This window comes from Dermochelys coriacea, chromosome 4 (assembly GCF_009764565.3).
Source record: "Dermochelys coriacea isolate rDerCor1 chromosome 4, rDerCor1.pri.v4, whole genome shotgun sequence".
Lineage (NCBI taxonomy): Eukaryota > Metazoa > Chordata > Testudines > Dermochelyidae > Dermochelys > Dermochelys coriacea.
Window position 1 is genome coordinate 85,892,231 of NC_050071.1, and position 27,983 is coordinate 85,920,213.

The 27,983-nt window shown below is 42.0% G+C and overlaps 1 protein-coding gene across 1 annotated transcript in view; it reads left to right on the forward strand.

The window, feature by feature from the left end:
- Positions 1-19,640: 19,640 nt before the first annotated feature.
- Positions 19,641-27,983, forward strand: part of LOC119855080 (polyadenylate-binding protein 1-like) — a 75,453-nt gene continuing 67,110 nt past the window's right edge. The window contains 1 exon segment of the mRNA XM_038400527.1: positions 19,641-19,748. Coding sequence (XP_038256455.1) covers positions 19,641-19,748 — 108 coding nt within the window.

A 27,983-nucleotide genomic window follows, 5' to 3' on the forward strand; every position in this document is an offset into this window, starting at 1 on the left:
ACCAATATTCCCACACTTATTACTGCTTGCTGTGCACTCCACAATATCTGTGAGGGTAAGGGGGAGACATTTATGGCGGGGTGGGAGGTTGAGGCAAATCGCCTGGCTGCTGGTTACGCACAGCCAGACACCAGGGCGGTTAGAAGAGCACAAGAGGGTGCGGTGTGCATCAGAGAAGCTTTGAAAACCAGTTTCATGACTGGCCAGGCTACGGTGTGAAAGTTCTGTTTGTTTCTCCTTGATGAAACCCCCCGCCCCTTGGTTCACTCTACTTCCCTGTAAGCTAACCACCCTCCCCACCTCCCTTCGATCACTGCTTGCGGTGATCACTGCTTCACATTCATGCATTCTTTATTAATTCATCACACAAATAGGGGGATCATTACCAACGTAGCCCAGGAGGGGTGGTGGAAGAGGGAAGGACAAGGCCACACAGCACTTTAAGAGTTTAAAAAGTATTGAATGCCAGCCTTCCGTTACTTGGGCAATCCTCTGGGGTGGAGTGGCTGGGTGGCCGGAAGCCCCCCCACCGCGTTCTTGGGCGTCTGGGTGAGGAGGCTATGGAACTTGGGGAGGAGGGCAGTTGGTTACGCAGGGGCTGTAGCGGCGGTCTGTGCTCCTGCTGCCTTTTCTGCAGCTCAACCATACGCTGGAGCATGTTAGTTTGATCCTCCAGCAGCCGCAGCATTGAATCCTGCCTCCTTTCATCACGCTGCCGCCACCTTTCAGCTTCAGCCCTCTCTTCAGCCCACCACTTACTCTCTTCAGCCCGCCACCTCTCCTCCCAGTCACTTTGTGCTTTCCTGCACTCTGACATTGTCTGCCTCCATTCATTTGTCTGTGCTCTGTCTGTGTGGGAGGACAGCATGAGCTCAGAGAACATTTCATTGCAAGTGCGTTTTTTTCGCCTTCTAATCTTCGCTAGCCTCTGGGAAGGAGAAGATCCTGTGATCCTTGAAACACATGCAGCTGGTGGAGAAAAAAAAAGGGACAGTGCTATTTGAAAAAAGACACTTTTTATAGAACAATGGGTACACTCTTTCACGGTAAACCTTGCTGTTAACATTATATACATAGCACATGTGCTTTTGTTACAAGTTCGCATTTTGCCTCCCCCCACCGCGTGGCTAACAGCGGGGAACATTTCTGTTCAGCCACAGGCAAACAGCCCAGCAGGAACGGGCACCTCTCAATGTCCCCTTAAGAAAAGCACCCTATTTCAACCAGGTGACCATGAATGATATCACTCTCCTGAGGATAATACAGAGAGATAAAGAACGGATGTTGTTTGAACGCCAGCAAACATACACTGCAATGCTTTGTTCTACAATGATTCCTGAGTACGTGCTACTGGCCTGGAGTGGTAAAGTGTCCTACCATGGTGGATGGAATAAAGCTGCCCTCCCCAGAAACCTTTTGCAAAGGCTTTGGGAGTATATCCAGGAGAGCCACGAATGCCAGGGCAAATTAATCATTAAACATGCTGGTTCTTAAACCTTGTATAGTATTTTAAAAGGTACACCTCAGGGAGAGGTCCCTTCTCCGCCTGGTGGGTCCGGGAGGCAGCCTTGGGTGTGTTCGGGGTGGTACTGGCTCCAGGTCCAGGATGAGAAACAGTTCCTGGCTGTTGGGAAAACCGGTTTCTCCGCTTGTTTGCTGTGAGCTATCATCTTCCTCGTCCCCAAAACCTGCTTCCGTGTTGCCTCTATTTCCATTGAAGGAGTCAAACAACACAGCTGGGGTAGTGGTGACTGAACCCCCTAAAATGACATGCAGCTCATCATAGAAGCTGCATGTTTGGGGCTCTGACCCAGAGCGGCCATTCGCCTCTCTGGTTTTCTGGTAGGCTTGCCTCAGCTCCTTCAGTTTCACACAGCACTGCTTCGGGTTCCTGTTATGGCCTCTGTCCTTCATGCCCTGGGAGAGTTTGACAAATGTTTTGGCATTTCGAAAATTGGAACGTAGTTCTGATAGCACGGAATTAAAATCAACAAAGGGGGTGGCTTTGCGAGAAACTGAATGGCCGCCTCAAGGATAGAACTCAAAACCTCAAGGATAGAACTCAAAACTGGGTTTAGCAGACCATTGATTTCACAGAGGGAGGGAGGAGAAAATGAATACAAAACAAATCTGGTCTATTTCTTGTTTTGAGCCACTTCATCTATCTTTATACATCTTGCTGGCAGCAGACTGTGCAGTACGACCGCTAGCCATTGACACCTCCTGGGTGCTCGGCAGAAGACGGTGCAGTATGACTACTGGCCATCATCTTCTGCTAGCTGCAGATTAAAAGACAGTGCACTGCTGATAGGACTCAATCGCCATGAGACAAAACAAGAGAAATTACCTGGCTGAGTCACTGTCATGTTTGCCCAGGCGCCTGGTTAAAAGAGCACCCAGGACTACGTCGATGACGGCTACCAGTCATACTGCACTGTCTGCTGCCAAAAGGCAATAAACTGCTGCTGTGTAGCAATGCAGTACCACGTCCGCCAGCACCCAGGAGACATACAGTGACGGTTAGATGAGCGGGCTCCATGCTTGCCGTGGTATGGCGTCTGCACAGGTAACTCAAGAAAAAAGGCGCAAAACGATTGTCTGCCCTTGCTTTTACGGAGGGAAGGAGGGAACGGGGGCCTGACAATATGTACCCAGAACCACCCGCGACAATGTTTTAGCCCCATCAGGCACTGGAATTTGTACCCAGAATTCAAATGGGCGGTGGAGACTGTGGGATAGCTACCCACAGTGCAAAGCTCCGGAAGTCGATGGTTGCCTCGGTATGGTGGACACAATCCGCCGACTACATGCACTTAGAGCATTTGTGTGGGGACACACACACTCGACTGTATAAAAACGCTTTTTACAAAACCAACTTCTATAAATTCGACCTAATTTCGTAGTGTAGACATACCCTTATACACTGCTGAAGCAGACTGGAGCAAGGCCAGAATTGGTCCCTTTATTTCTTGCTGAAAATTTGGTTGGTACTTTCACCTTGAATATTTCACAAAACAAATTATTTTTTTTCAAGTAGAAATCTTGTATCCACCAGAGAATGATCACCAAACAAATCCAGGTCCTTTATAACAGCTCTAGTCCTCCCACTACATGCAAATGTCTTCTAATTCTTTCACCTTTCTAAAAAAAACCCATCAAGATGGTGAATCAAGACTGACCTATAGTTTTGCCATTGTAATGTCAGCATATGACAAGAGCTTATCACACTGAGTTGTCTGTGATATTTTGCTGAATCTAGACAAGAAAATATATGCAGATTCTATTTTGTGATGGCAACTGGTAGTAAAAGTAAATTATTGATGAGTACTGTAATTGTTGCATTGTGTGCATATTGGGTGAAATTCACTCCCAAAGAGTAACAGAGGGTCTTTGCGCTACTCGCATCCCAAGTAGTGAGAGGAAATAGTTAAGGCTCTAGCCTACGATATGTGAGAACTGGGTCTTAGTCTTGTTCAGCTAGACTTTCTGTGGGATTTTGGGAAAGTCACAACATCTCTGTGCCTCAGTTCCCTGACTGTAAAAATAGGGATACTAGTGCTTCCCTCCCTCATGGAGGTGTTGTGAGGATAAATACATTAAAGATTGTGAGGTGCTCAGACACTAGCATAGTGGGGCCACACAAGCTCTTAAGCTAGATAGATTTGAACTCTAGGTTGAAGTCTTAAGTGGGACTTAAGTTGTGCAAAGACCCCCAGTTAGCCCACTGCAGACAGGTGAATTTCACCCAGCATGTAGTTCTCAACTAAACTTCATTTTGTTATTCGTTGCAATGCAATTCTTGTCTGTTTGACATGCCACAAATCAAAGTTAATTTGCTGATACCATGCAATCATGCTTTCTTTCTTTCTTATGTACATTTAGGTTTCTTCAATGCAGCTGACCATTTTAAATAGGTCAAGAATAATCCAATTTTGTAATATTTATGAACCCAAATGCTCATGTAAACTTGAAGTGTTGTATTGTGTCATTTAACTACTGTGTCTTCTGCCTGATATGTAATTCTAGACTGTATGACAACTGAACAAATCAAAACTAATGTAGTATGTAACTTAGGCTTTGTTTTCTGAGCTATCATGAAATCTTTCATAATTCATATGATCTTTGTTCATTATGTAATATGTCTTCAAAAATATATCCACACTAAAAACAAATATAACAATCATAGAAATTAGAATTGGAAGCAATCTATTAGGTCATTTAGAGATCACATCCCCCATACTGCAGGAATTTTCCCTATCGTACATCTTTAACGTGCTGGATGTCTGCTACTTTCTGAATCTGTATATGATTGATTGTACAATTTGAAAGTGAGGTCTTGGGGCAAATATTAGTCAGCCAGTAATTAATCCCACCTAGTGGCAAAGATTAAAACCATGATGCAGTAAGAATGACAACGATTTTAGGCTTGCTGAATCTCTGACTCCTCTGTAATTATTCCATAGCGGAAACAGCCAAGGAAAAGAATCTTCTGGTTATGTGTCCCAGGTAACAGGAGACCTCTATCATATTTCAAGGAGAAATACTGCTGTCTAGGGGAACCCAGAATTTGCTGGACCCAGAATCATTTTCTGACATCCACTTTTGGAAAGCAGACTCGGTCACAAGGCACTTGGGCATTTGTCAAGTGGGTTGGTCCTTTTCTTGAATCTCTGAGCCAGTTTGCTCCCAGTTGCATGCATGTATGCTAAGCATCTGCTCTTCAGAACATTGCTATATCCTTACAGCATGTGATGCCTCAGGCAACTCACAAGAGGAAAACAGTGCTTACCTGAAATTTGCCTGGTGAGGCTGCTCAGTTGTGAAAGCAGCATCAGTTGCAGGTACAATGTGCCTCTCTGCTGTACTGATTTCTTGGAGGTCAACAGCTGTGAAGACTCACAAACCTGAGGTTTTCCTTCTTCTACAACCCCACAAGAATCAAAAACAATCTAAGAGGGGAAAGCATGTAGCTTATTCTGATGGTGCTGGGAGAGAGGAAGCAGGTAAATTTTGTGGGAGAGTGGACTTCATAGAAGTTATGTATGAGTGTGCGACCCGCAATTTGAAAACCACTGCTATATACAAAATGGCAGTCTTCCTTTCATGGCCCTGATAGGGGAACCCGGGCCCACCCTCTACTCCAGGTTCCTGTCCATGAACCCTATCTCTAGCAATGGTGGCCTGCTCACTCCTATGCAGGTTGCTCTTCCCCTGGACTCCTTCTTACATCCTCCTACTTCTCAGCTCTACCTTCTGGCTCCCCCTCTCTCCAAGTTTACCAGCCCAAACTCCTTCGTCCCAGGGAGTAACTGCAGGCTACCTGGCACTTTAGCCCCAAACATACCTCCCTTCTCCCAGAAAATGACTGCAGCCTTTTTCTGCTGTCAATTTCCTGTTTTTATTCCAGCTCTGCCTGTTCTTTCTCAGCTGGGCTACATCCCCAAGCAGCCTTTCCATCCCTGGCTCTCCCTCAAGCTAATTGGACCCCTTCTCCAAGCAGCCTTTCCATCCCTGGCTCTCCCTCAAGCTAATTGGATCCCTTCTCAGAATCATGAATCTTTTCAAGGCTGGTATGGAGTGAATAACCCATCACATGTTAATTTCGTAGACACAAGGTGGGTGAGGTAATATCTTTTATTTTACTACATTCTGTTGGTGAGAGAGACAAGTTTTTGAGCTTACACAGAAGGTCTAAGGAAGAATTCTGTGTAAACTCAAAAGCTTGTCTCTCTCACCAACAGAAAATGGTTCAATAAAAGATATTACATCACCCACCTTGTCTCTCTAATATCCTGGGACCAACAAGACTACGACAACAGTGTGTGTTAATTTTATATCATTCTAGTTTTTTAATCAAAATGCCGTGCAGTCCTAAGTCAAACATCTTATAGAAGTCTAAGTCTAAGTTTATTACATCATCGCAAGCTTTGCTGCTGAGCCCCCAGCCTGCAAGAAGGACCAGGAACACCCCTTCTCTCCCCATTCTTAAAGTTATAGCATGCAAGTCCAATACAGTTCTCAGTACAACACATCATCACCTCTAGGAATCAGCCATAACCTTTTCCCCATACACTCAATGGAATACCTAGTTGATCAGCTGTATGGCTTTCAGGGGATTGAAGAATCTCCCTGAATAGAATCTCTGTTGTTCACTCTCTTCCCAACAATGGGAAGTGGTTAACAATGGAATTGAAGTGGTTTCTCTGCCTTATGAGTTACTGCAGTTCCTCCTTGCTAGATAAATTTTTTCTAAAGTGTCCAATTTTAAAAAATCTACTGTGGTCAGAAGTGAAAGTCCAAATTTGGGCATTTAAGTCCATATTTAGACATCCTAACAAATGGCATGATTTTCAGAGGAGCTCAACACTCATATCTTCCAGTTAAATCAATAGATTTAGGTACCTGTCAGGGGGTTGAACTCTAAACCTGGCAGTACCACCTAGTGTCGACAGCCAGTGGCCATATGGCCCAGTGGTAAGAGTCAGTGGCCTGCATAAGGGAATCTGGACCCTCCCTGCTCCAGGTTCCAATCCAGGACCCTATGAATAATAGCTCATATATGTGGCCAAGGGGCTCCCTTTCACCTGTTCCATAGGCCACTTCCTACCCCGGCTTTGGTTCCTCTGTCAGTGCCACCAGTCTGTTCCTGGATTCCCGCTGGAGTTCTCTCTGATCACATTCTAGAAGGCTTTCTCTATCAGTGTTTGTGTTCCCAGGGTACATGGGGTGAAAGGCCTGTGGTAGCTCAGCAGGGGGACGAGTCCTGGCTGTTTCTCAGCAGGAGCCTGCAGCACGCAACTGCCTCCCCCTCTCACTCTGTCCACTCAGACTGACCTGAGCTGCTCCCTTTCAAACCCCACCTCTGGTGTGATCATGCCCAGCAGGTGCAGCTGAGTGGGGCTTTCTGGCCCCAAAGCTATTCTGTAACTCCCAGTTCACCAGTGTCGGGCTCATATATCCCATCCCTGTACCAACTTTGGAAAATGTTGATGTATGTCCCTCGTTTTCAAAAAATATCATATTGAAATCAGTGAATTATTTGTTTTGTAGTACCACTCTTCTGTTTTCCTTGGTAGTGAATCTGTATCTAGAGGAAGTAAGGTTTCTTGCTGAAAAAAACAAGACAATTTCATTAATTCTAAAATTAGAATTGAGATTCATTATAATAATATATCTGGCTGTGAGAGAAAAATTACATAATCATAAAAGCCATCATAAATTCTCTTTTATCTGATTTAGTATTGAATGCATACTTTTACATCCTGAGATATGACAACCTCTACTTCATGGTTCTGATTGCAATCAAGGTCCATTATTTCTCTGTATCTGATGGTCTTCATTAATGTTTCATAACAGTTTTGGAGCTAGAGTACCTGGCTGCTGCAGCCCAAAAACAATGTCCAAATCTGTTTTTATAGACAAAGAGAGTGAAACTTTCTTAATGAATGAAGCTCATATCATCAATCCCCATGGCTTTAACCTATTTTTTACCCAGGATCTTATCGTGTTAATCTCAGCTATTCTAGAAGGACTAGAGAACAAACAAATTATTTGTCTCATTTCTCTCACTTAAATCCTTTGATCTCTCTAAATACATTTCCAGATAGATGATTCACTGACTGATCTCTTTATCTGTGGCATCTCTCTATAGATACACTTTAATCACCTCTCAAAAGTCATATTTTGAACTTCCCCTTTAAATATCTATCTAATGTTTGATATTTAACCAAGGCCCTGATATGTAATGCTAATATTTTGCTGAACAACAATATTTTATTCCTTCTAATTGTCTTACTCCGCATTTATCATAGTCTAATTTTAGTAAATGTAATAAACCAAATGAATATCCCCAAAAGATTTAGTGTTGTGTTGTGACTTGTTTTGCTAAACACCAATTTGAGTCACAGCTTTGAACAACAGCTAAAGGAATAACACATGACAAGGTATATATCCCTAATAGGTATTCATTGCTAAGAAATAAACTGTTAATATTGAATGTCCCTAAGAGACAAAGAGCCCGATTCTGATCTCAGTTATACCAGTATAAAACCAGTGTAGGAGAGATCAGAATCAACAATTTTTCCCCAATAGTCTATCATAATCACTCAGGATCGGGTTGTGCTAGGCAAGCATAGGCCTCTGTATGGAGCAGTGTAGAACCATACCACCCCATGCGATTTCAAAGAGGCTTTTTGCCTCCAGAGGCACCATGCCTACTAGAGACTCCTGTGGATCATGCATACTGGACATCTCTTAAGCTGAAACATCTTTCTACCCCTTCTTTCACACACATATTTAATCAGGTCAGTGAGCTATCTCCTCCCAATTCCCTTTGAGATGGGATGGATTAAACCCCACAGGGCAGTTGCGCCTAAATAATTTTATTGGGCTAGAGCACAGCTGAAGAATCAATTTCGCTAAAATGTCATGTCTATGTCAGTATAGACAAGGACAAGTCACATTCACCACAGTATCAGCTAGTCATAATTAAACCCTGGTCCTACAGAGTTCATCCATGACTAGCTGACATGACACTGAACATGATTTGTCCTTGACTATACTGACTGTGAAAACATGGTTGCATCATGTTAACTAACTGGTTTCTGCAGTCAGGCTCTAAGATAAAATGTTTTCTTGAAGGGATCAGTCCTGCTTGCAAAGGATATGATTAGGTACTATTTCTGCACATGGAGCTTCATTTGTGCTATTCTGCCCCTTGTGCACCTGTGCAAGATCAGAGCAATATTTACCCCTAGTTAATTCACTGTAACTAATTTCTGAGCAAGTTCCACTTTTTTTTCCTTAGAAAACATTTTTGAGAGAACTTGTGGTCAGTATCATCTCTAGAGCTGGTTGGGAATTTTTAAAGAAATCTGGGGGTCAAAAAATGCCAATTTGTCAAAACCAAAAGTGTTTGTGAAACAAGATCAGTTTCCACAAATCTTCCAACTGAAGAAGAAGAAGTCGGAAAATAAATTAAAATAGTCAAAATACTTTATTTTTGCATTTTCAAAACCAAAAAAAAAAAAACCCTGGGTTTCTGGTTCAAAACAACTTTTTAGAAATTTAAGCTGATTAAACTGAAAAAGTTTTTAAAAAGGAAAAAGGTGAAATGCAAATGAAATGTTTCAAAAAATTATTTAAGCCAAATGTTTTGATTGGCCTGAACCAAAACATTTTTCAGTTTTTCCCATTCACATTTTAGAGACTGATTCTTTGTTCTGTTTTGGGACCGTAAACATTTCTAAACTCTTAAAATATTTGCAGGATGGAAAAAACATTTCCTGACCAGCTTTCATTAAATTCATCTATATAACAAGAACTTGCTAGTCCTATCATCTTCTTTACGCTGATAGGAGAATAGAATCATAGAAGTGTAGAACTGGAAGGGACCTTGACAAGTCAACTAATACAGTCCCCTGTACTCATAGCAGGACTAAGTATTATCTAGACCTTCAAGACAGGTATCAGTCTAACCTGGTCTTAAAAATATCCAAAGATGGAGATTCTGCAACCTCCATGGGCAATTTATTTCAGTGCTTAACCACACTGACAGTTACATAGTTTTCCCTAATGTTCAACCTAACCCGCCCTTGCTGCAATTTAAGCCCATTGTTTCTTAACTGATCCTCAGAGGTTAAGGGGAATAATTTTATTCCCTCCTCCTTGAAACAACCTTTTATGTACTTGAAAACTGTTCTCATGCCCCCTCTCAGTCTTCTCTTCTCCAGACTAAACAAACCCAGCTTTTTCAATCTTTCTTCACAGATCATGTTTTCCGGATCTTTACTCATATGTGTTGCTCTTGTATGGACTTTCTCCAATTTGTCCAGATCATTCCTGAAATGTGACATCCAGAACTGGACACAATACTCCAGCTGAGGCCAAATCACTGTGGAGTAGAGCGTAAGAATTACTCTAGTGTCTTGCTTACAACACTCCTGCTAGTACATCCCAGAATAATGTTTGCTTTATTTGAAACAGTGTTGCACTGTTGACTCATATTTAGCTTGTGATCTGCAGTACTCCTTCCTAGGCAGTCATTTCCCATTTTGTATGTGTGCAACTGATTGTTCCTTCTTAAATGGAGTACTTTGCATTTGTCCTTATTGAATTTCATCCTTTTACTTCAGACCATTTTTTCAGTTGGTCCAGATCATTTTGAAATTTAATATCCTCCAAAGCACTTGCAACTCTTCCCAGCTTGATATTGTGTGAAAACTTTATAAGTGTACACTATGATCTTATCTAAATCACTGATGAAGATATTGAACAGAACTGGATCCAGAACTGGTCCCTGCAGGACCCCACTCAATATGCCCTTCCACTTTGACAGTGAACTACTCATAACTACTCTCTGGGAATGGTTTTCCAACCAGTTATGCACCACCTTATAACAACACCATCTAGGTTGCGTTTCCCTAGCTTGTTTATAAGAAGGTCATGAAAGATAGTATCAAAAGCCTTACTAAAATCAAAATATACCACATCTTTGGCTTCTCCTCCATTCACAAGGTTTGTTACCATGTCAAAGAAAGCCATTAGGTTGTTTGACATGATTTGTTCTTGACAAAGCCATGACGACTGTTAATTATCACATTATAGATATTTTCAAATTGTTTGCTTAATTATTGGCTCCATTATCTTTCCAGATACTGAAGTTAAGGTGAATGGTGTGTAATTCCACAGGTTGTTATTTCCCTTTTTTATAGATCAGCAATATATTTGCCCTCTTCAAGTCCTTTGGAATCTCTCCAGTCTTCCATGGTTTTTCAACGATAATTGCTAATGGCTCAGCTATCTCCTCAGTCAGTTCTTTGAGTATTCTAGGACAGTGGTTCTCAAACTGTGAGTCGGGATCCCAAAGTCGGTTGCAACCCCATTTTAATGGGGTCACCAGGACTGTTGTTAAACTTGCTGGGGCCCAGGGCTGAAGTCAAAGTCCAAACGCCACCGCCCAGGGCTAAAGCCCTCAAGCTTTGGCACCCCCCATGGTGAAAGTGCTCAGGCTTTGGTCCCCCTACCAGGGGTCTTGTAATAATTTTTGTTGTCAGGAGGGGGTTGCAGCACAATGAAGTTTGAGAAACCCTGTTCTAGGATATATTTCATCAGGCCCTGGTGATTTGAAGATGTCTAACTTGTCTAAATAATTTTTGACTTGTTCTTTCTTCATTTTAGCCTCTGATCCTACCTCATTTTCACTGGCATTCACTATGTTAGCTGACCAATCACTCCTAGACTTTTTGGTGAAAACAAACAAAAAAGCCATATAAAACTTCTGCCATTTCCACATATTCTGTTGTTGTTCCCCCCCCCACCCCGTTGAGTAATGGCCTACCCTGTCCTTGGTCTTCCTCTTGCTTCTAATGTATTTAGAGAATAGTTTCTTGTTACCCTGTATGTCTCTAGATAATTTAATCTCATTTTGTGCCATGACCTTTCTAATTTTGTCCCAATGTACTTGTGTTATTTGTTTATATTCATCCTTTATAATTTGACATAGTTTCCACTTTTTGTAGGGCTCTTTTTTTTGAGTTTCAGGTCATGGAAGATCTCCTGGTTAAGGCAGGGTGGTCCTTTGCCATACTTCCTATCTTTCCTACGCAGTGGATAATTTGCTTTTGTGCCCTTACTAATGTCTCTGAAAAACTGCCAACTCTCTTGAACTGTTTTTCACCTGAGACTTAATTCCCATGGAAACTTACCTACAAATTCCTTGAGTTTGCTGAAATCCAGTATTTTTTTGTGCTGTTTTCCCTCCTCCCATTCTTTAGAATTGTGAACTCTACCATTTCATGATCACTTTCACCTAAGCTGCCTTCCATTTTCAAATTCTCAACCAATTCTTTCCAGTTTGTCAAAATCAAATCTAGAACAGCCTCTCCCCTCATAGCTTTCTCCACCTTTTGAACTAAAAAAAAATCCAACTCAGTTATGGGAAAGTTGAACTTGAATCTATTCAAGCTAAGTAGCTTTTGTTTCAGCCTCTCTTTCTCTTTCAGAGACCAAAATTCTTCCTTAGATTTTGTTCAGTAAAGGAGTCAGCCTAATTCTATATGTTCCAAAAATTCTAAAGATACTGAATACTGAGAGGTGGATGTGATGATTGTTTTGCCATCCCTGTTAGCGTTATTCTTTACAGATTCTCAATGGAAATTCCATTCTCAATGGAAATCAAATATCAAATTATATGGACGATCCTCTTTGTCAAACAGTAGAAGTTGAAAGCTTCAGTAATAAAGAACAGTTTTCAAAATGCTGGGTGTAGATCTGCTAATGATTCAACCAGAACCCTCTTGGTAACTTATGATTTCTACATTTAAGGACATTTGAAATCAATTACTACTTTGGCAAGGAATTTCCAGAGATGTCTCTTTGAAAACTGAGCAACAATCAATTCATCTATTTCAACCATAAGACTATTTTCTTAGATGCCCACTCTAACATTCATGCTTCCAAAGCCCTTCTTTTGTAAAACTGAGCTCTGTTGACTAAGATGGTAATATTCAAATCAAGCCCAAACAATAAAGAAAGAGGAACACACATTATGATTTTTTTCCTTTTATGGAGCTTAGTTATCTAGATTTTGCTATGGAAATACAATAATTAATAACAAACAAAACTGATCAAACTGTAAAAAGAACAGGAGTACTTGTGGCATCTTGGAGACTAGCAAATTTATTAGCGCATAAGCTTTCATGGCTACAGCCCACTTCATCGGATGCAGGTGCCACAAGTACTCCTGTTCTTTTTGCAGATATAGACTAACATGGCTGCTACTCTGAAACCTGATCAAATGGTGCATTTTTTGGCTAGTCATAACACCAGTGAAAAGGCAAATCTCTGCTACTGCGAACTTTTGTATGCCTATGTTTAGCTAGAACCAGTGACAAATTCCTGTATCTTCTCAGATAATATTGTGACTGAAATAATAAGTGACTACAGATGAGTGATGAGCATATTATAGCCATATATAAGAGAAGAAGGGAGCTTATCGAGGAGTTGAAATTGAATCTAAGCATCACCCTGTAATGGTAGAAGTACCATGAAACAGGGTAACTAAAGGAAAGCTGAAAAAGCATCATTACACTACAGGACTCAGAAAAGGAGTCTCAGTTAAGGCTGGTGATAGAAAGTTAATTTACTCTGCTCACTGCTCAGACTAAGGCCTTGGCTACACTTGCAAGTTAGAGCACATAAAATCAGCTTCGGGCACACTAACTCCTGAAGTGTCCACACTGGCAGGGCACTTAGAGTGCCTGGACTCTGCAGCTGGAGCACTCCTGGTAATCCACCTCCATGACAATAATAGAGCTTGCTGCGCCCTGGCTGAAATGCCAGGGTGTCAGTGTGGACAATGTGTTGCATTACTGCACTGTGATTGGCCTCCAGAAACATCCCATAATCCCTTGAAGTCAAGTGGCCACTCTGGTCGTTGTTTTGAACTCGGCTTCATGCACGTGGATATTCCCTTTCAAAGCTATGTTTCTGACAGACGGCAGGCTTCTGCTCCAGGACAAAGCAAACCATTACTGTGGAATGCTCCTGCTGCAGAGGCAGGCACGCATGCGTGTGAGAGAGAGAGGTGGGCGTAGGGGGCTCATGTCAGGGTTCCCCGTTCTCCCTGCCTCTGTCTGTCAGCATGCTGTCTTGTAAGTTCACACTGACCCCAAAACACACTGTCTCTCCCCCCATATACACACACAACACACTCCCTGTCACACTCCACCACTCCCCATTTGAAAAGCAGGCTGCAGTCACTTGCACGCTAGGATAGCTACCACAATGCACTGCTCTTTGTGGCATTGCAAGAGCTGCTAATGTGGCCACGCCACTGCGCTTGCAGGTGACAGTGTGAACACGTGGCAGCACTTTCCCTGCTGCAGTCTCCGAGGGCTGGTTTAACTCCTGGCACTCTACATCTGCAAGTGTAGCCATGCCCTAAGAAAGGGGATGTAGTGAGACTGTGTATTACTTGCTAGAAAGCTATATCAGAATAGCTGGAGAAAGGGAAGAACACCCTGGAATTGATTTGAACTAGCACCTGATTCAGTGCTCATTGACATCAATACAAAGTTTCACATGGATTTCAGTGGCCTTTAGATTAGCGGTCCCCCCCAGTCCCTCATCCCTGAAAGCAGTAAAATTTGGATTGGGATCTAGATTTTGAACCTCCAGGAGCTTGGGATGTTCAGCTCAGGATATTTATAGTCAGGATTGTTACAGAGACAACAGCCAGCTACAAAATCCATATACAGATCTAGGTTGGTTCATATCTGTGGGGCCTTTCTCTCCATGTAATATTACTTTCCCTAATGAGAGAGGCCATTTAATCCATCCATTACCTGGAGCAAGAATTTGTGAAGCCACTCTAAGAACACTATTAACCCAGGATTAAAAAAAAAAAAAAAAACACACACACACCACAGATAGCAGGTATATTCATTTAACTTCCTTACAGAAATATAAAACTATGCGTAACTGATTCAGTCAAAATGATAGGGAGAGATGAGGTTAAGGGATGGAGAGAAGGGAGATGGAAACATAGGGAGCCAGTGATGGCAATTGTAGCAGCGCATCGGGCAATTGTGAGTGATTTGGAGGTTACAGTTTAACAAAGAACAGGAATAAAGTCTTAATGAGCATAAATGAAAACTGAAATATCCAGCAAGATGTGCTAAGAATTGGTGACAGAGCAGATCCATTAATAACAGAAGGAGGAAGGGTTAACCAAGAACAATTTTTAAATGGCTGAGATAGCAACTCCCATTTAAAATCCATCTTTTGCAGGAAAAAGAAGAGGTTTGAGCAATACAGAACTAAAGACCTTGTCAGATAGCTATAGATAAAAATCAAGCAAGGAAATATCTGGAAAAGATATTTATAAATGAATCAGTAGGTCTGGTTGATGTGCATGCTTGAAGTTTAAAATAATTAATTCACAGACTTACTGAACCACTGCCAATTTATTTTTGAAGACTAATGGAGGACTGGGTACATACCAGGAGAAGGTGGAGGAAATAATGTAAACATAGGAGGAGGAAACTAGTGCTCATATGGAGCCAGCCTTGAATGATCTGTTTTCCATTAATTTTTACTTCAGTCCCCAGTAAAATAATAGAACCAATATTATGATATAAAAACAAACATCTAATGGATACCTGACTCATAGCACTGAGGAAGCATAGGTTTAAAAACAAATAATCTTGTCAGACAAATATGATTGCTTTTTTGTAGAAGGGCAAATGCAATGGATGGAGAGAACACAGTTGATTACATGTGTCTGGGACAGTTTCATGAATGCATCTTTCCAAGGGGAGCATTGTGATCATGTAGTCTGACTTCCCGTATAACATGGGCTGTAGAACTTCCCCAAAATTATCCCTAGAGCATACATCTTTTAGAAAAACATCCAATCTTGATTTAAAAATAGCCCACCACATCCCTGGATAAAAAGAAATAACCATGACCTTGGATAAATTGTTACAATGATTAATTATCCTCTCTGTTAAAAAATGTATGCCTCACTTCCAGTCTGAATTTGTCTATCTACAAATTCCATCCATTAGATCATATTATACCTTTCTCCACTAGATTCAAGAACCCATTATCAAATATTTGTTCCCCCTGTAGGTACTTAATAGATTAAAATCAAGTCACCCTTTAACCTTCTCTTCGTTAAGCTAAATAGCTTGAGCTCAAGTCTATCATTTTAAAGCAGGTTTTTTAATCCTTTAATCATTTCCCTGGCTCTTCTCTGAACCCACTCCAGTTTACCAACATCCTCCTTGTTGGTATTGTCTTGTCTCATATATTCTGCAGAGATATGGAAGACAGGGCAAACAGTAGAACTGGGTGAAAAATTTTTAGCCAAAACTTCTTTCCACAGGAATTAGCAGATGCAGGTCAACTGAAACATTTTTTGGGTTTGTGTCAAATTCACTGACTTGTTTTGGTTAGGAATATAAATCTGAAAAAAATCTAAATATTTTGATTTGACATTTTTGAAATTAAATGTTTTGATTTTTGTTTGAAATTTACTTAAAATTTTATTTTTTAAAAGTAAAACATTTTTAAAAGCTCAAACAAAAAACATTTTGTTCAAACCAAAACAAATGTTTGGGTATTTTTACTTTTTAGTTCACCGAATTATATATATAGTTTAATTGATTTTTTCCCAGTTTTCTTAGAATGGCCAGCAAACCAAGAAATCAATTAGTTAGACCGCTCTAGTAAAGAACACTTCAGTTAAAATTGACAGATGATACTAAATAGAGACAGAGATTTAATAGAAGGGGGACATTTCATCTACAGATGTCCTCTTGCTCCTGCAGAAAGACATGGGGTATCCATATTTGAAATGGCATATCAGGACAATGAGCATACTATATGTACTGTCCCACCTGGGAAACACCAAAGAATCTGCTTGAGGTTGGATTAGCTTTGATGCACAGTTAATTCATCCAATGGAACCCACTTTTTGTACATGTTCCAGACCAGGGAATGCCTGCAAGTGTGCTAGCACAGAGCATCTGTGCCTGCTGGCGAAGCCAAGATCCTTACAGATCTTTGTTTTGTGGGTGCTAAGGATTTCCTTGTCACCTATGGACTAATCAGATGGTAACTCTGCAAGACGAACCTATACTGTATCTTATGGGGACTAGCTGGTATAGCCAAGGATAAGATAGATATGGCTGCACTGCTCATGGTCAGAGAATAGCAACATGTGATTAGATTGGAAAAATGAAAGAAGGACTTCACTCTATGAGCACTGCTGTACATGAGTGACTTTACTCTTGGGAGTTGCCCCATTGAATTCAGTGGGGTTACTTGACAGTAAGATTACTCATGTGTTTAAGTGTTTGCAGGATTGGGTACGAAGACTGTGCATGTAGGAAAAAATAAAAACAGAACAGGCATTCAATGGAGGCTTCATATCTGGAAACAAAACTAATAGAATTAGATACGTGCTAGGAGTCAACAGGATAGATCTAAGTTATAATCAGCTAAATGCATGTTAAGTATAATTTATGAGTAGTTGCTTATCCTTGCAGTTGATTTATGAAGAAGGATTAAGAGGCAAATACTGAACCTATAGCCACAGTGTTAGGGGCTTATTCCTTCACCCACTTACTTCCCTGGTCCTTCTCTCATGAACAGAGAGCAACAATACCCAAAGTCCAAAGGTGTAAACAATTCAATGTTTATTGGGGTGAACTTCCAGCAAGCATGATTCCAGTTTCCTTCCTTAGTGTCCCCCTTCCCAGCTCTGACACCACAGAGCCTTACCTGTGTCCCTGTTCCCATTCCCCCCATTAGCAAAACATGATTCCAATTTCCCCACCCCCATGCCAATTTCCCTGTTCCCATTCTCCCCCCACACTTCCTGATATAGTAAAACTTGAGTTCTGCTTAACTATACCTTAACCAATCATTTTCCTGAAATTTAACTAACCAATCCTAACATATTGTAACATGATTATGTAACCAATTATATCCCTCCACCTTTATTAGTTTACACCCAGCAAACTTAATTATACAGCAGATGGAAACAATCACAGAACCAGACAGATTATACAGACAAACAATAGGGAAATTGTAGTTGTAAGAATGCATGATAGAGATCTTGTAGGTGTTTGTCTCTGTCTGAGGGGTTGGAGCAAATGTGGTTATATCGTAGAGCTTGGCCGTAGACAATGGATCGTGTGGTGTGATCTGGATGAAAGCTAGAGGCATGTAAGTAGTAATAGCGGTCAGTAGGTTTCTGATATAGGGTGGTGTTTATGTGACCATGGCGTATTAGCACTGTAGCGTCCAGGAAGTGGATCTCTTGTGTGGACTGGTCCAGGCTGAGGTTGATGGTGGGATGGAAATTGATGAAATCATGGTGGAATTCCTCAAGGGCTTCTTTTCCATGAGTCCAGATGATGAAGATGTCATCAACGTAGTGCAAATAGAGTAGGGGCATTAGGGGACGAGAGCTGAGGAAGCGTTGTTCTAAGTCAGCCATAAAAATGTTGGAATTCTGTGGGGCCATGCGGGTACATGCATCCGATGAAGTGAGCTGTAGCCCACAAAAGCTTATGCTCAAATAAATTTGTTAGTCTCTAAGGTGCCACAAGTACTTTTTCTTTTTTGCAAATACAGACTAATACGGCTGCTACTCTGAAACCTGAAATAGGGAAATGGGGACTGTGATAAAACAACACAGAAATAAGGATTTCACATCCCAGCTATTGATAAGTGAGTTCTTGCCAGACAGGATGCTATCAAACTAAGTTTCCTTTTACATCTTCTAGGCACTTCCCTTTCTTTGGAGGTGTTAGGAATACAATTCTGTCCTGATAGTGCCTAACAGCCCAATAGTACCTTATTTCAATGTGACTAATTTGGAATGTGAGGATGTGACCATTCCCTTCACAGTTTATGGCTGCTTCTGCTGCTTAGCCAAAAGATCTTAGCCTAAGAACAGGGCCTCAGACTGTCACAGTAAGAGAAGGCCTTTACACCAGCAGACAGTGATTTTGATTCTTTCTTTTATACCTCTATAACTAGCTAAGTGATAAGAATACACCTAAATTCTTAGTGGATAGGCTTTTACAGGCAGGCCTGAATATCTATATTTAACACTCAGGTGCAGAGATCCTCTGGCAGTGGTCTTTGTGCACCTCCAGTGTGCAAGTTGAGGCAGAGTTTTACAGAGGTGATTGTTAGAATTTTAATTGCAGAAAAAAATGTTTCTTTTAAGAACCTGATTGCTTTTTCATTGTTCTTAAGATCCAAGGGTTTGGGTCTGTGTTCAGCTATGCAAATTGGTGAGGAAAGGAGGTGTAGGGTTTGGGAGGATTTTGGAGGGAAAAGTTTCCAAGCGGGCTCTTTCACGGTTATATATATTTGTTAGATGGTTGGTGGTGGCAGCAATAAAGTCCAAGGGCAAAAGGTAAATAGTTTACCTTTTACCTTGGGGAGTTTAACCTAAGCTGGTAAAAATAAGCTTAGGGGGTTTTCATGCAGGTCCCCACATCTGTACCCTAGAGTTCAGAGTGGGGAAGGCTTGATAAAAATCCTCACTAATTTGCATAGGTGAACACGGACCCAAATCCTCTGTAAAATCAGGATGGTAAATACCTTACAGGGTAATCAGATTCAAAACAGAGAATCCCTCTAGGCAAAACCTTAAGTTACAAAAAGACACAAAAACAGGAATATACATTGCAGTCAGCACAACTTATTTTTTCAGCCATTTAAACAAAACAGAATCTAACACATATCTAGCTAGATTGCTTACTAAGTTCTAAGACTCCATTCCTTTTCTGTTTCCAGAAAAAGCATTACACAGACAGAGAGAGCCTTTGTTTCTCCACCCCACCCCCACCCCCCGCCAGCTTTGAAAATATCTTGTCTCCTCATTGGTCATTGTGGTCAGGTGCCAGTGAGGTTATCCTAGCTTCTTAACCCTTTACAGGTGAAAGGGTTTTTCCTCTGGCCAGGAGGAATTTTAAAAGTGTTTACACTTCCCTTTATATTTATGACAGGCTCAGATACTTCTTCATGGTATTGGTATTGCTTCATGAAGATCCCCCAGTGCCTAGCTGACATATTTGAGCTAGGTTCTGGGCTAGCTCCTACAAGTGTAAAATATGGATGAGAAGGACATGACAAGTGTCTACAATGATCTGAAGGGAGTAAATTCTAATGGTGGAGAAGAATTGTTTGGAGTGGTAAAAGCTGGAAGCAATAGTACAAAGGTAGGAAAAGTAACAATGAGGCTGTACTGTATATGGAAAAAGAACATCTTGAAACTGATCCCTGTTATGCTGTGGAATATTTCCCAGTCCCAAAATAGCTTGGACATTTCAAAGATGGCTGGAAAAAGACTTGGAAAGTATACCATAAGGAATACTACTGTATTGCCAGGGAAATGGACTAGAATATCTTATAGGTCTGTTCCTTCTCTAGCTTCTATGATTTTAATATAAATAGTCTCATCTCCAGGAGATGATTCCATGTGATGTAATGAAAATAAGGAAGAGTTCCGAATTTGATGTAAAATGACTTCAACTGATGTCAGTGGAACTATGCTGGTTTACAGCAAGCCTCTCTTAAAATGTTCTTCTCTTCTGTGATGTCAATTCTTAGCCTTAGTCAAATAATTATCTCAATCTTTTGAACCCCTCTCACTTTTGGAAGAATTAATTCAATCTGGTAAAACAATGTAATTTCAATCTGCTATGTATGTGGAAATGTATTTTGAAACTAAATGTGCCCTTTAGCACTGGCCTTTTTCTGTGTCAAATTATGTATAGATTTTCTTAGCATTAGGCTCTCACTTCAGAAAGTGGTCCAATTGGCCTGGCATAACTTAAACAAGAGGTAGCTAGTGCTACCATATGCAGCTGTATTACAGAACAGTGAGGCTTTCAGAAAGATGCATTTCTTCACCAGACAGGAACTGCACACAGCCGATCATTGGTAACTGTACAGCTGGGATCTGAAGGTATTGTTCAGTGGAACTGAGTCAGCGCATCTACTCAGGCATGAAAAAGAAGAACTGTATTTTAATCCTGACACAGAACACAGTAAATTATCAAAGAAAATAAGAGGCTGGTGACAATATGCTGTTGTGTTAAAGCCTTCAGAATTGAAAGCCTGAACTTCTCTCTCCTGCACATTGTGACTAAAGGTGGGAAGTAAAAAACATTTGGAGCACTGTCTTAGAGCAAGTTAAAAAAATTAGAGGAACCCAGTCTGAATGCAGATGTGATGCTACAAAAGTGCTCTCTGAAGGGTTCTGCCCATTAAAAAATGAGATTAAAATAAAAGTTTAGATCCAGATTCATATCCAGATCCAAACTTCCCCAAAATTTGATGATTTTTGAAGCTGGGATTTATTTTAGGGACATCTCTAATATAAATGTTTGGTAGAGTATTTTTTGTGAAGGTGGGAAGCATCAGATTTTGTCCCTGCACTAGTCTTTATTTTTATGCTATGACAAGTTATATGGTACCATAAACCTTCCCATCTCATGTATATTGGGAGGAGTAATAAACCCAAAGATGAATGCTTTCAAACGTCCAGGAATGACAGGTATCTAATATAAATGCACTATATGAAGTTATGTTTTTTCTTATGCGAGCATGTGTTTGTGTTTATATTTATACACACATTATATATTTCTAAATAAACTTTCAAAAGAAACTAATTTAATTTGAAAATACACTAAAAAAATAAAATCCACAGTATTAATCAAATGTAGTGCATCATTCATAATGTATTTGTATTAGTCTGGGTCATTACTACAGAATATTGCTCTTTTTTATGTTCTTATAAGCAGGATTTTTACATAAAAATAGCAATGATCAATATCCAGCATAAGTAAAGTACTGGTAACGTGAAATATATTTGGTCTTAGCTGAATGAATTTTATACCAATAATTACAAAGAAATTTGTGGTACAGATTCCCTACTAATGTAAATGGATAAAACTTCACTGAAGTCAATAGGGCTACAGCAGAAAGCATACACCAGCAGACAATATGCACACAAATTTCAAGTCCACTATCTATGGAATTATGGTTCTCTAAATCAGAAAAATAAATGCAACTGTTGGACCCTTTGGCCTGAAATATTTTTAAATGTTATTTAACAAACTACTTCAGTTGGTTGAAGTGTTAGAACTCTTGTAAATTCCTGTTGCTCCTATACACTGCCTTGTGTTTCCATTTTTTTAAAAGAGGAGGGGGCTCCATAAAAAGAAAGGTGAAGGTTTAAATATCAACATATCTAACTACTCTGTGTCTATGTCTTTCCTAGGCATTTCTAATGTGCCTTTGGATTCCAGATGACTTCAGGTAGGGCTAACTAGTGTCTGCCTGTGCAATTAAACTGTTCACTCTCAGGCACACCAAGGACTAAAGAAATTGAGAGGCCTAGAAATAGTTTGACAAATAGAAGTTGCAAAGTATAGTATTGTCAATTCTTGTGACTATATCACGAGTCTCATGATAGATATTTGGTGTTTTACATAAAACTCCCCTGACTGCTGGAGTTAGGACATTACATGAGAATTTCAGTTTTAATCTAATAGAAAATATGTTGCTAGCCATCATGGTTACAGAGAAAAGCTTGAAATGGTGACCATAAAGGCTCTGACACCAGTAGGCAAATAAAAAGAATTCCACACCATAGCCAGAACAGCATAGTGGAATGCAGCAGCAATGAGGTCATGAAGAGATCTTTGCTGCTGCTTTTTTGTTTGACTGGCAGGTGTCTCAAGGAAGGGATGCTGTTAATTTCTGGAGGATCCAGGAGATAGGAGAGAGAACTTGTAGAGAGGAAGCAGCTTAAGAGGAGGAAGCAGGAGGCACTGCAGAAGTAAGGTTGTCAAGTGAGGAGACATATCAAGAGGGCTTACAGATGCTGGAGATGGGCCAGAAGCTCCTGCCAACATGAGACCAATGGTCATCTGTACAGGATATTTTCAGTATATCTAGATAGCTCAGATACTTGGTCTGTTGTTCCTGGGTTCCAGCCCTGCACAGATTTGTACACATGCTGAACTTTTCATACTCTAAGCTGTCCCACTGAAGTCAGAGTTAGATTGTAAAGAGCAGGCACAGAAAATGAAGTCTTTTTTTTCTTCTTCTTCTTCATATGAGGCCCTTAGAGTGCCTCAGAACATTGGGGAATCCTGATTGAATATCCATTTATTAGCAAAGAGTTAATAATTTATCCTTTTGCAGTAATGTCAACCATTCTACAATGTATTAACGAACCCAAAGAAGGAAAAACTTATTTAGAGATCTCCTTCATTTTTTGTTGTCACATTTCCAAGTACTTAGCTATGGGCATGTACTGTGCAAATTTAATGAATGTAAATTGCCCTCTATGTACATCACACAGTGGCTTTTATATACAAAGTATACAGTTTAGCAAGGGAGAATAGTAAAGGACATATTATAACTTAACATCAAATGCATGAATGTAGCCTATGTTTTTCAGAGAACAAAGACTGACTTTTTGTAGACGTGTATGTTTTATTCATCACTGAATAACTGGGCTATAAGAGTATAATCTGTAACATTATTGACTTGCAATATGTGCATTTTCGCTTTAGTGTTTGGCCACATTCAGTTTGCTTTCTGCCATTATCTGCTGCTCACTTTATCTATAATTAAAGTGAATAAATTTTTTTTAATGTACTTACTGTTATGTAGCATTAAGTAGTAGTTATAGTCATAAAACTTCATTTGTGCATTAAAATCATAAGATGATGTGGAATGTACCCTAAAAACACTCTTTTACATTGCATAAATATAATGAAAGGTACTTTTAAAAACAAAAGCATAATGTATTAACAAACATTTATTTTAATCTATAATGACTCAATGTATATAGCACCCCATTAATATTAATTTTATATGTTCTTTACAACCACTGGTAATCCAAAAAAGGATTCATAGATACTAAGGTCAGAATGGTCCCTTCTGACCATCTAGTCTGACCTCCTGCACAGCGCAGGCCACAGAGTCTCACCCACCCACTCCTATGAAAAACCTCACCCACGTCTGAGCTATTGAAGTCCTTAAATCATGGTTTTAAAGACTTCAAGGAGCAGAGAAGCCTCTCTGAAGTCAACCATGCCCCATGCTACAGAGGAAGGTGAAAAACCTCCAGGGCATCTCCAGTCTGCCCTGCAGGAAAATTCCTTCCCGACCCCAAATACGGCGATCCGAGTGTGTGTGTTTGCTTGCTGAGGAAGTATCCGAGCGTGTGTTTGCTGGGAGGGCAGGGAGAGAGCCTGAGTGAGTGTCTGATTGGCTGCTAGCCTGCAGGGGGCGGGCATTAGGGTGTCTGTGTGTTTGCGTCAGGGAAGCCTGGCTGTTTAAAAATAGCCAGAGCCTCGCGAACCAGCTGAGCGGCAGCGGAGCAGCGGGGACAGCAGAGCAGCTCACAGCAGGAGTTTGCCTGGGAGTTCGTCTGGAGTGAGCCCAGTGAGGCTTACATCTTGCCAACGTCTCTGAGGAAGCTCATAGTAGGTAGGTGATATGGAAGGGGGGGTTCAGCTGTTGTGACCTGCACTGGATGTGCCATGTTTGTCTTTCTTCCACAGGACAGAAGCGACTTTGTCTGTACAAAGTGCAAGCTGGTCTCCATATTGGAAGAGAAGATTGAAGGTCTGGAGCAACAGGTAACGACCCTGTGTTGTATACGAGAGACTGAGGATTTTCTGGACCAAACTCAGGATAGCCTTCTAGGGGCACAAAGCTCTAAAGATATAGAGCAGGTTGCACAGAGGAGCCAAGAGGCCAGTGAAGAAGCTTGGCAACATGTGACCTCCAGAAGAGGTAAGCGGAATGTCCGGGTTCCAGTAACACAGACACAGGTAACTAACCGCTTTCATGTTCTCTCCACAGGTACCAATGCGGAGAGTGGACCAGATGATATGTCTGGGGGGAGAAAGCAGAAGGAGACTCCGCTGGTTGGGAGGCATGAGATGCGATGTCCTGAGGTTGGGGGTTCCACGACCACCACTCCCAAGAGGAGAAGGCGGGTGGTGGTGGTCGGGGACTCTCTCCTCCGGGGGACTGAGTCATCTATCTGCCGCCCTGACCGGGAAAACCGAGAAGTCTGCTGCTTGCCAGGGGCTAAGATTCGTGATGTGACGGAGAGACTGCCGAGACTCATCAAGCCCTCGGATCGCTACCCCTTCCTGCTTCTCCACGTGGGCACCAATGATACTGCCAAGAATGACCTTGAGTGGATCACTGCGGACTACGTGGCTCTGGGAAGAAGGATAAAGGAGTTGGAGGCGCAAGTGGTGTTCTCGTCCATCCTCCCCGTGGAAGGAAAAGGCCTGGATAGGGACCATCGAATCGTGGAGGTCAACGAATGGCTACGCAGGTGGTGTCGGAGAGAAGGCTTTGGATTCTTTGACCATGGGATGGTGTTCCATGAAGGAGGAGTGCTGGGCAGAGACGGGCTCCATCTTACGAAGAGAGGGAAGAACATCTTTGCCAGCAGGCTGGCTAACCTAGTGAGGAGGGCTTTAAACTAGGATCACCGGGGGAAGGAGACCAAAGCCCTGAGGTAAGTGGGAAAGCGGGATACCGGGAGGAAGCACAGGCAGGAATGTCTGTGAGGGGAGGGCTCCTGCCTCATACTGGGAATGAGGGGCGATCAACAGGTTATCTCAAGTGCTTATATACAAATGCACAAAGCCTTGGAAACAAGCAGGGAGAACTGGAGGTCCTGGTGATGTCAAGGAATTATGACGTGATTGGAATAACAGAGACTTGGTGGGATAACTCACATAACTGGAGTACAGTCATGGATGGTTATAAACTGTTCAGGAAGGACAGGCAGGGCAGAAAAGGTGGGGGAGTAGCACTGTATGTAAGGGAGCAGTATGACTGCTCAGAGCTCCGGTACGAAACTGTGGAAAAACCTGAGTGTCTCTGGATTAAGTTTAGAAGTGTGTGCAACAAGAGTGATGTCATGGTGGGAGTCTGCTATAGACCACCGGACCAGGGGGATGAGGTGGATGAGGCTTTCTTCCGGCAACTCACGGAAGCTACTAGATCGCATGCCCTGATTCTCATGGGTGACTTTAATTTTCCTGATATCTGCTGGGAGAGCAATACAGCGGTGCATAGACAATCCAGGAAGTTTTTGGAAAGCGTAGGGGACAATTTCCTGGTGCAAGTGCTAGGGGAGCCAACTAGGGGGAGCGCTTTTCTTGACCTGCTGCTCACAAACCGGGTAGAATTAGTGGGGGAAGCAAAAGTGGATGGGAATCTAGGAGGCAGTGACCATGAGTTGGTTGAGTTCAGGATCCTGACGCAGGGAAGAAAGGTAAGCAGCAGGATACGGACCCTGGACTTCAGGAAAGCAGACTTTGACTCCCTCAGGGAACAGATGGCCAGGATCCCCTGGGGGACTAACATGAAAGGGAAGGGAGTCCAGGAGAGCTGGCTGTATTTCAAGGAATCCCTGTTGAGGTTACAGGGACAAACCATCCCGATGAGTCGAAAGAATAGTAAATATGGCAGGCGACCAGCTTGGCTTAATGGTGAAATCCTAGCGGATCTTAAACATAAAAAAGAAGCTTACAAGAAGTGGAAGGTTGGACATATGACCAGGGAAGAGTATAAAAATATTGCTCGAGCATGTAGGAAAGATATCAGGAGGGCCAAATCGCACCTGGAGCTGCAGCTAGCAAGAGATGTCAAGAGTAACAAGAAGGGTTTCTTCAGGTATGTTGGCAACAAGAAGAAAGCCAAGGAAAGTGTGGGCCCCTTACTGAATGAGGGAGGCAAGCTAGTGACAGAGGATGTGGAAAAAGCTAATGTACTCAATGCTTTTTTTGCCTCTGTTTTCACTAACAAGGTCAGCTCCCAGACTGCTGTGCTGGGCATCACAAAATGGGGAAGAGATGGCCAGCCCTCTGTAGAGATAGAGGTGGTTAGGGACTATTTAGAAAAGCTGGACGTGCACAAGTCCATGGGGCCGGACGAATTGCATCCGAGAGTGCTGAGGGAATTGGCGGCTGTGATTGCAGAGCCCTTGGCCATTATCTTTGAAAACTCGTGGCGAACGGGGGAAGTCCCGGATGACTGGAAAAAGGCTAATGTAGTGCCCATCTTTAAAAAAGGGAAGAAGGAGGATCCTGGGAACTACAGGCCGGTCAGCCTCACCTCAGTCCCTGGAAAAATCATGGAGCAGGTCCTCAAAGAATCAATCCTGAAGCACTTAGAGGAGAGGAAAGTGATCAGGAACAGTCAGCATGGATTCACCAAGGGAAGGTCATGCCTGACTAATCTAATCGCCTTTTATGATGAGATTACTGGTTCTGTGGATGAAGGGAAAGCAGTGGATGTATTGTTTCTTGACTTTAGCAAAGCTTTTGACACGGTCTCCCACAGCATTCTTGTCAGCAAGTTAAGGAAGTATGGGCTGGATGAATGCACTATAAGGTGGGTAGAAAGCTGGCTAGATTGTCGGGCTCAACGGGTAGTGATCAATGGCTCCATGTCTAGTTGGCAGCCGGTGTCAAGTGGAGTGCCCCAGGGGTCGGTCCTGGGGCCCGTTTTGTTCAATATCTTCATAAATGATCTGGAGGATGGTGTGGATTGCACTCTCAGCAAATTTGCGGATGATACTAAACTGGGAGGAGTGGTAGATACGCTGGAGGGGAGGGATAGGATACAGAAGGACCTAGACAAATTGGAAGATTGGGCCAAAAGAAATCTAATGAGGTTCAATAAGGATAAGTGCAGGGTCCTGCACTTAGGATGGAAGAATCCAATGCACCGCTACAGACTAGGGACCGAATGGCTCGGCAGCAGTTCTGCGGAAAAGGACCTAGGGGTGACAGTGGACGAGAAGCTGGATATGAGTCAGCAGTGTGCCCTTGTTGCCAAGAAGGCCAATGGCATTTTGGGATGTATAAGTAGGGGCATAGCGAGCAGATCGAGGGACGTGATCGTTCCCCTCTATTCGACACTGGTGAGGCCTCATCTGGAGTACTGTGTCCAGTTTTGGGCCCCACACTACAAGAAGGATGTGGATAAATTGGAAAGAGTACAGCGAAGGGCAACAAAAATGATTAGGGGTCTAGAGCACATGACTTACGAGGAGAGGCTGAGGGAGCTGGGTTTGTTTAGTCTGCAGAAGAGAAGAATGAGGGGGGATTTGATAGCTGCTTTCAACTACCTGAAAGGGGGTTTCAAAGAGGATGGCTCTAGACTGTTCTCAATGGTAGCAGATGACAGAACGAGGAGTAATGGTCTCAAGTTGCAATGGGGGAGGTTTAGATTGGATATTAGGAAAAACTTTTTTACTAAGAGGGTGGTGAAACACTGGAATGCGTTACCTAGGGAGGTGGTAGAATCTCCTTCCTTAGAGGTTTTTAAGGTCAGGCTTGACAAAGCCCTGGCTAGGATGATTTAACTGGGACTTGGTCCTGCTTTGAGCAGGGGGT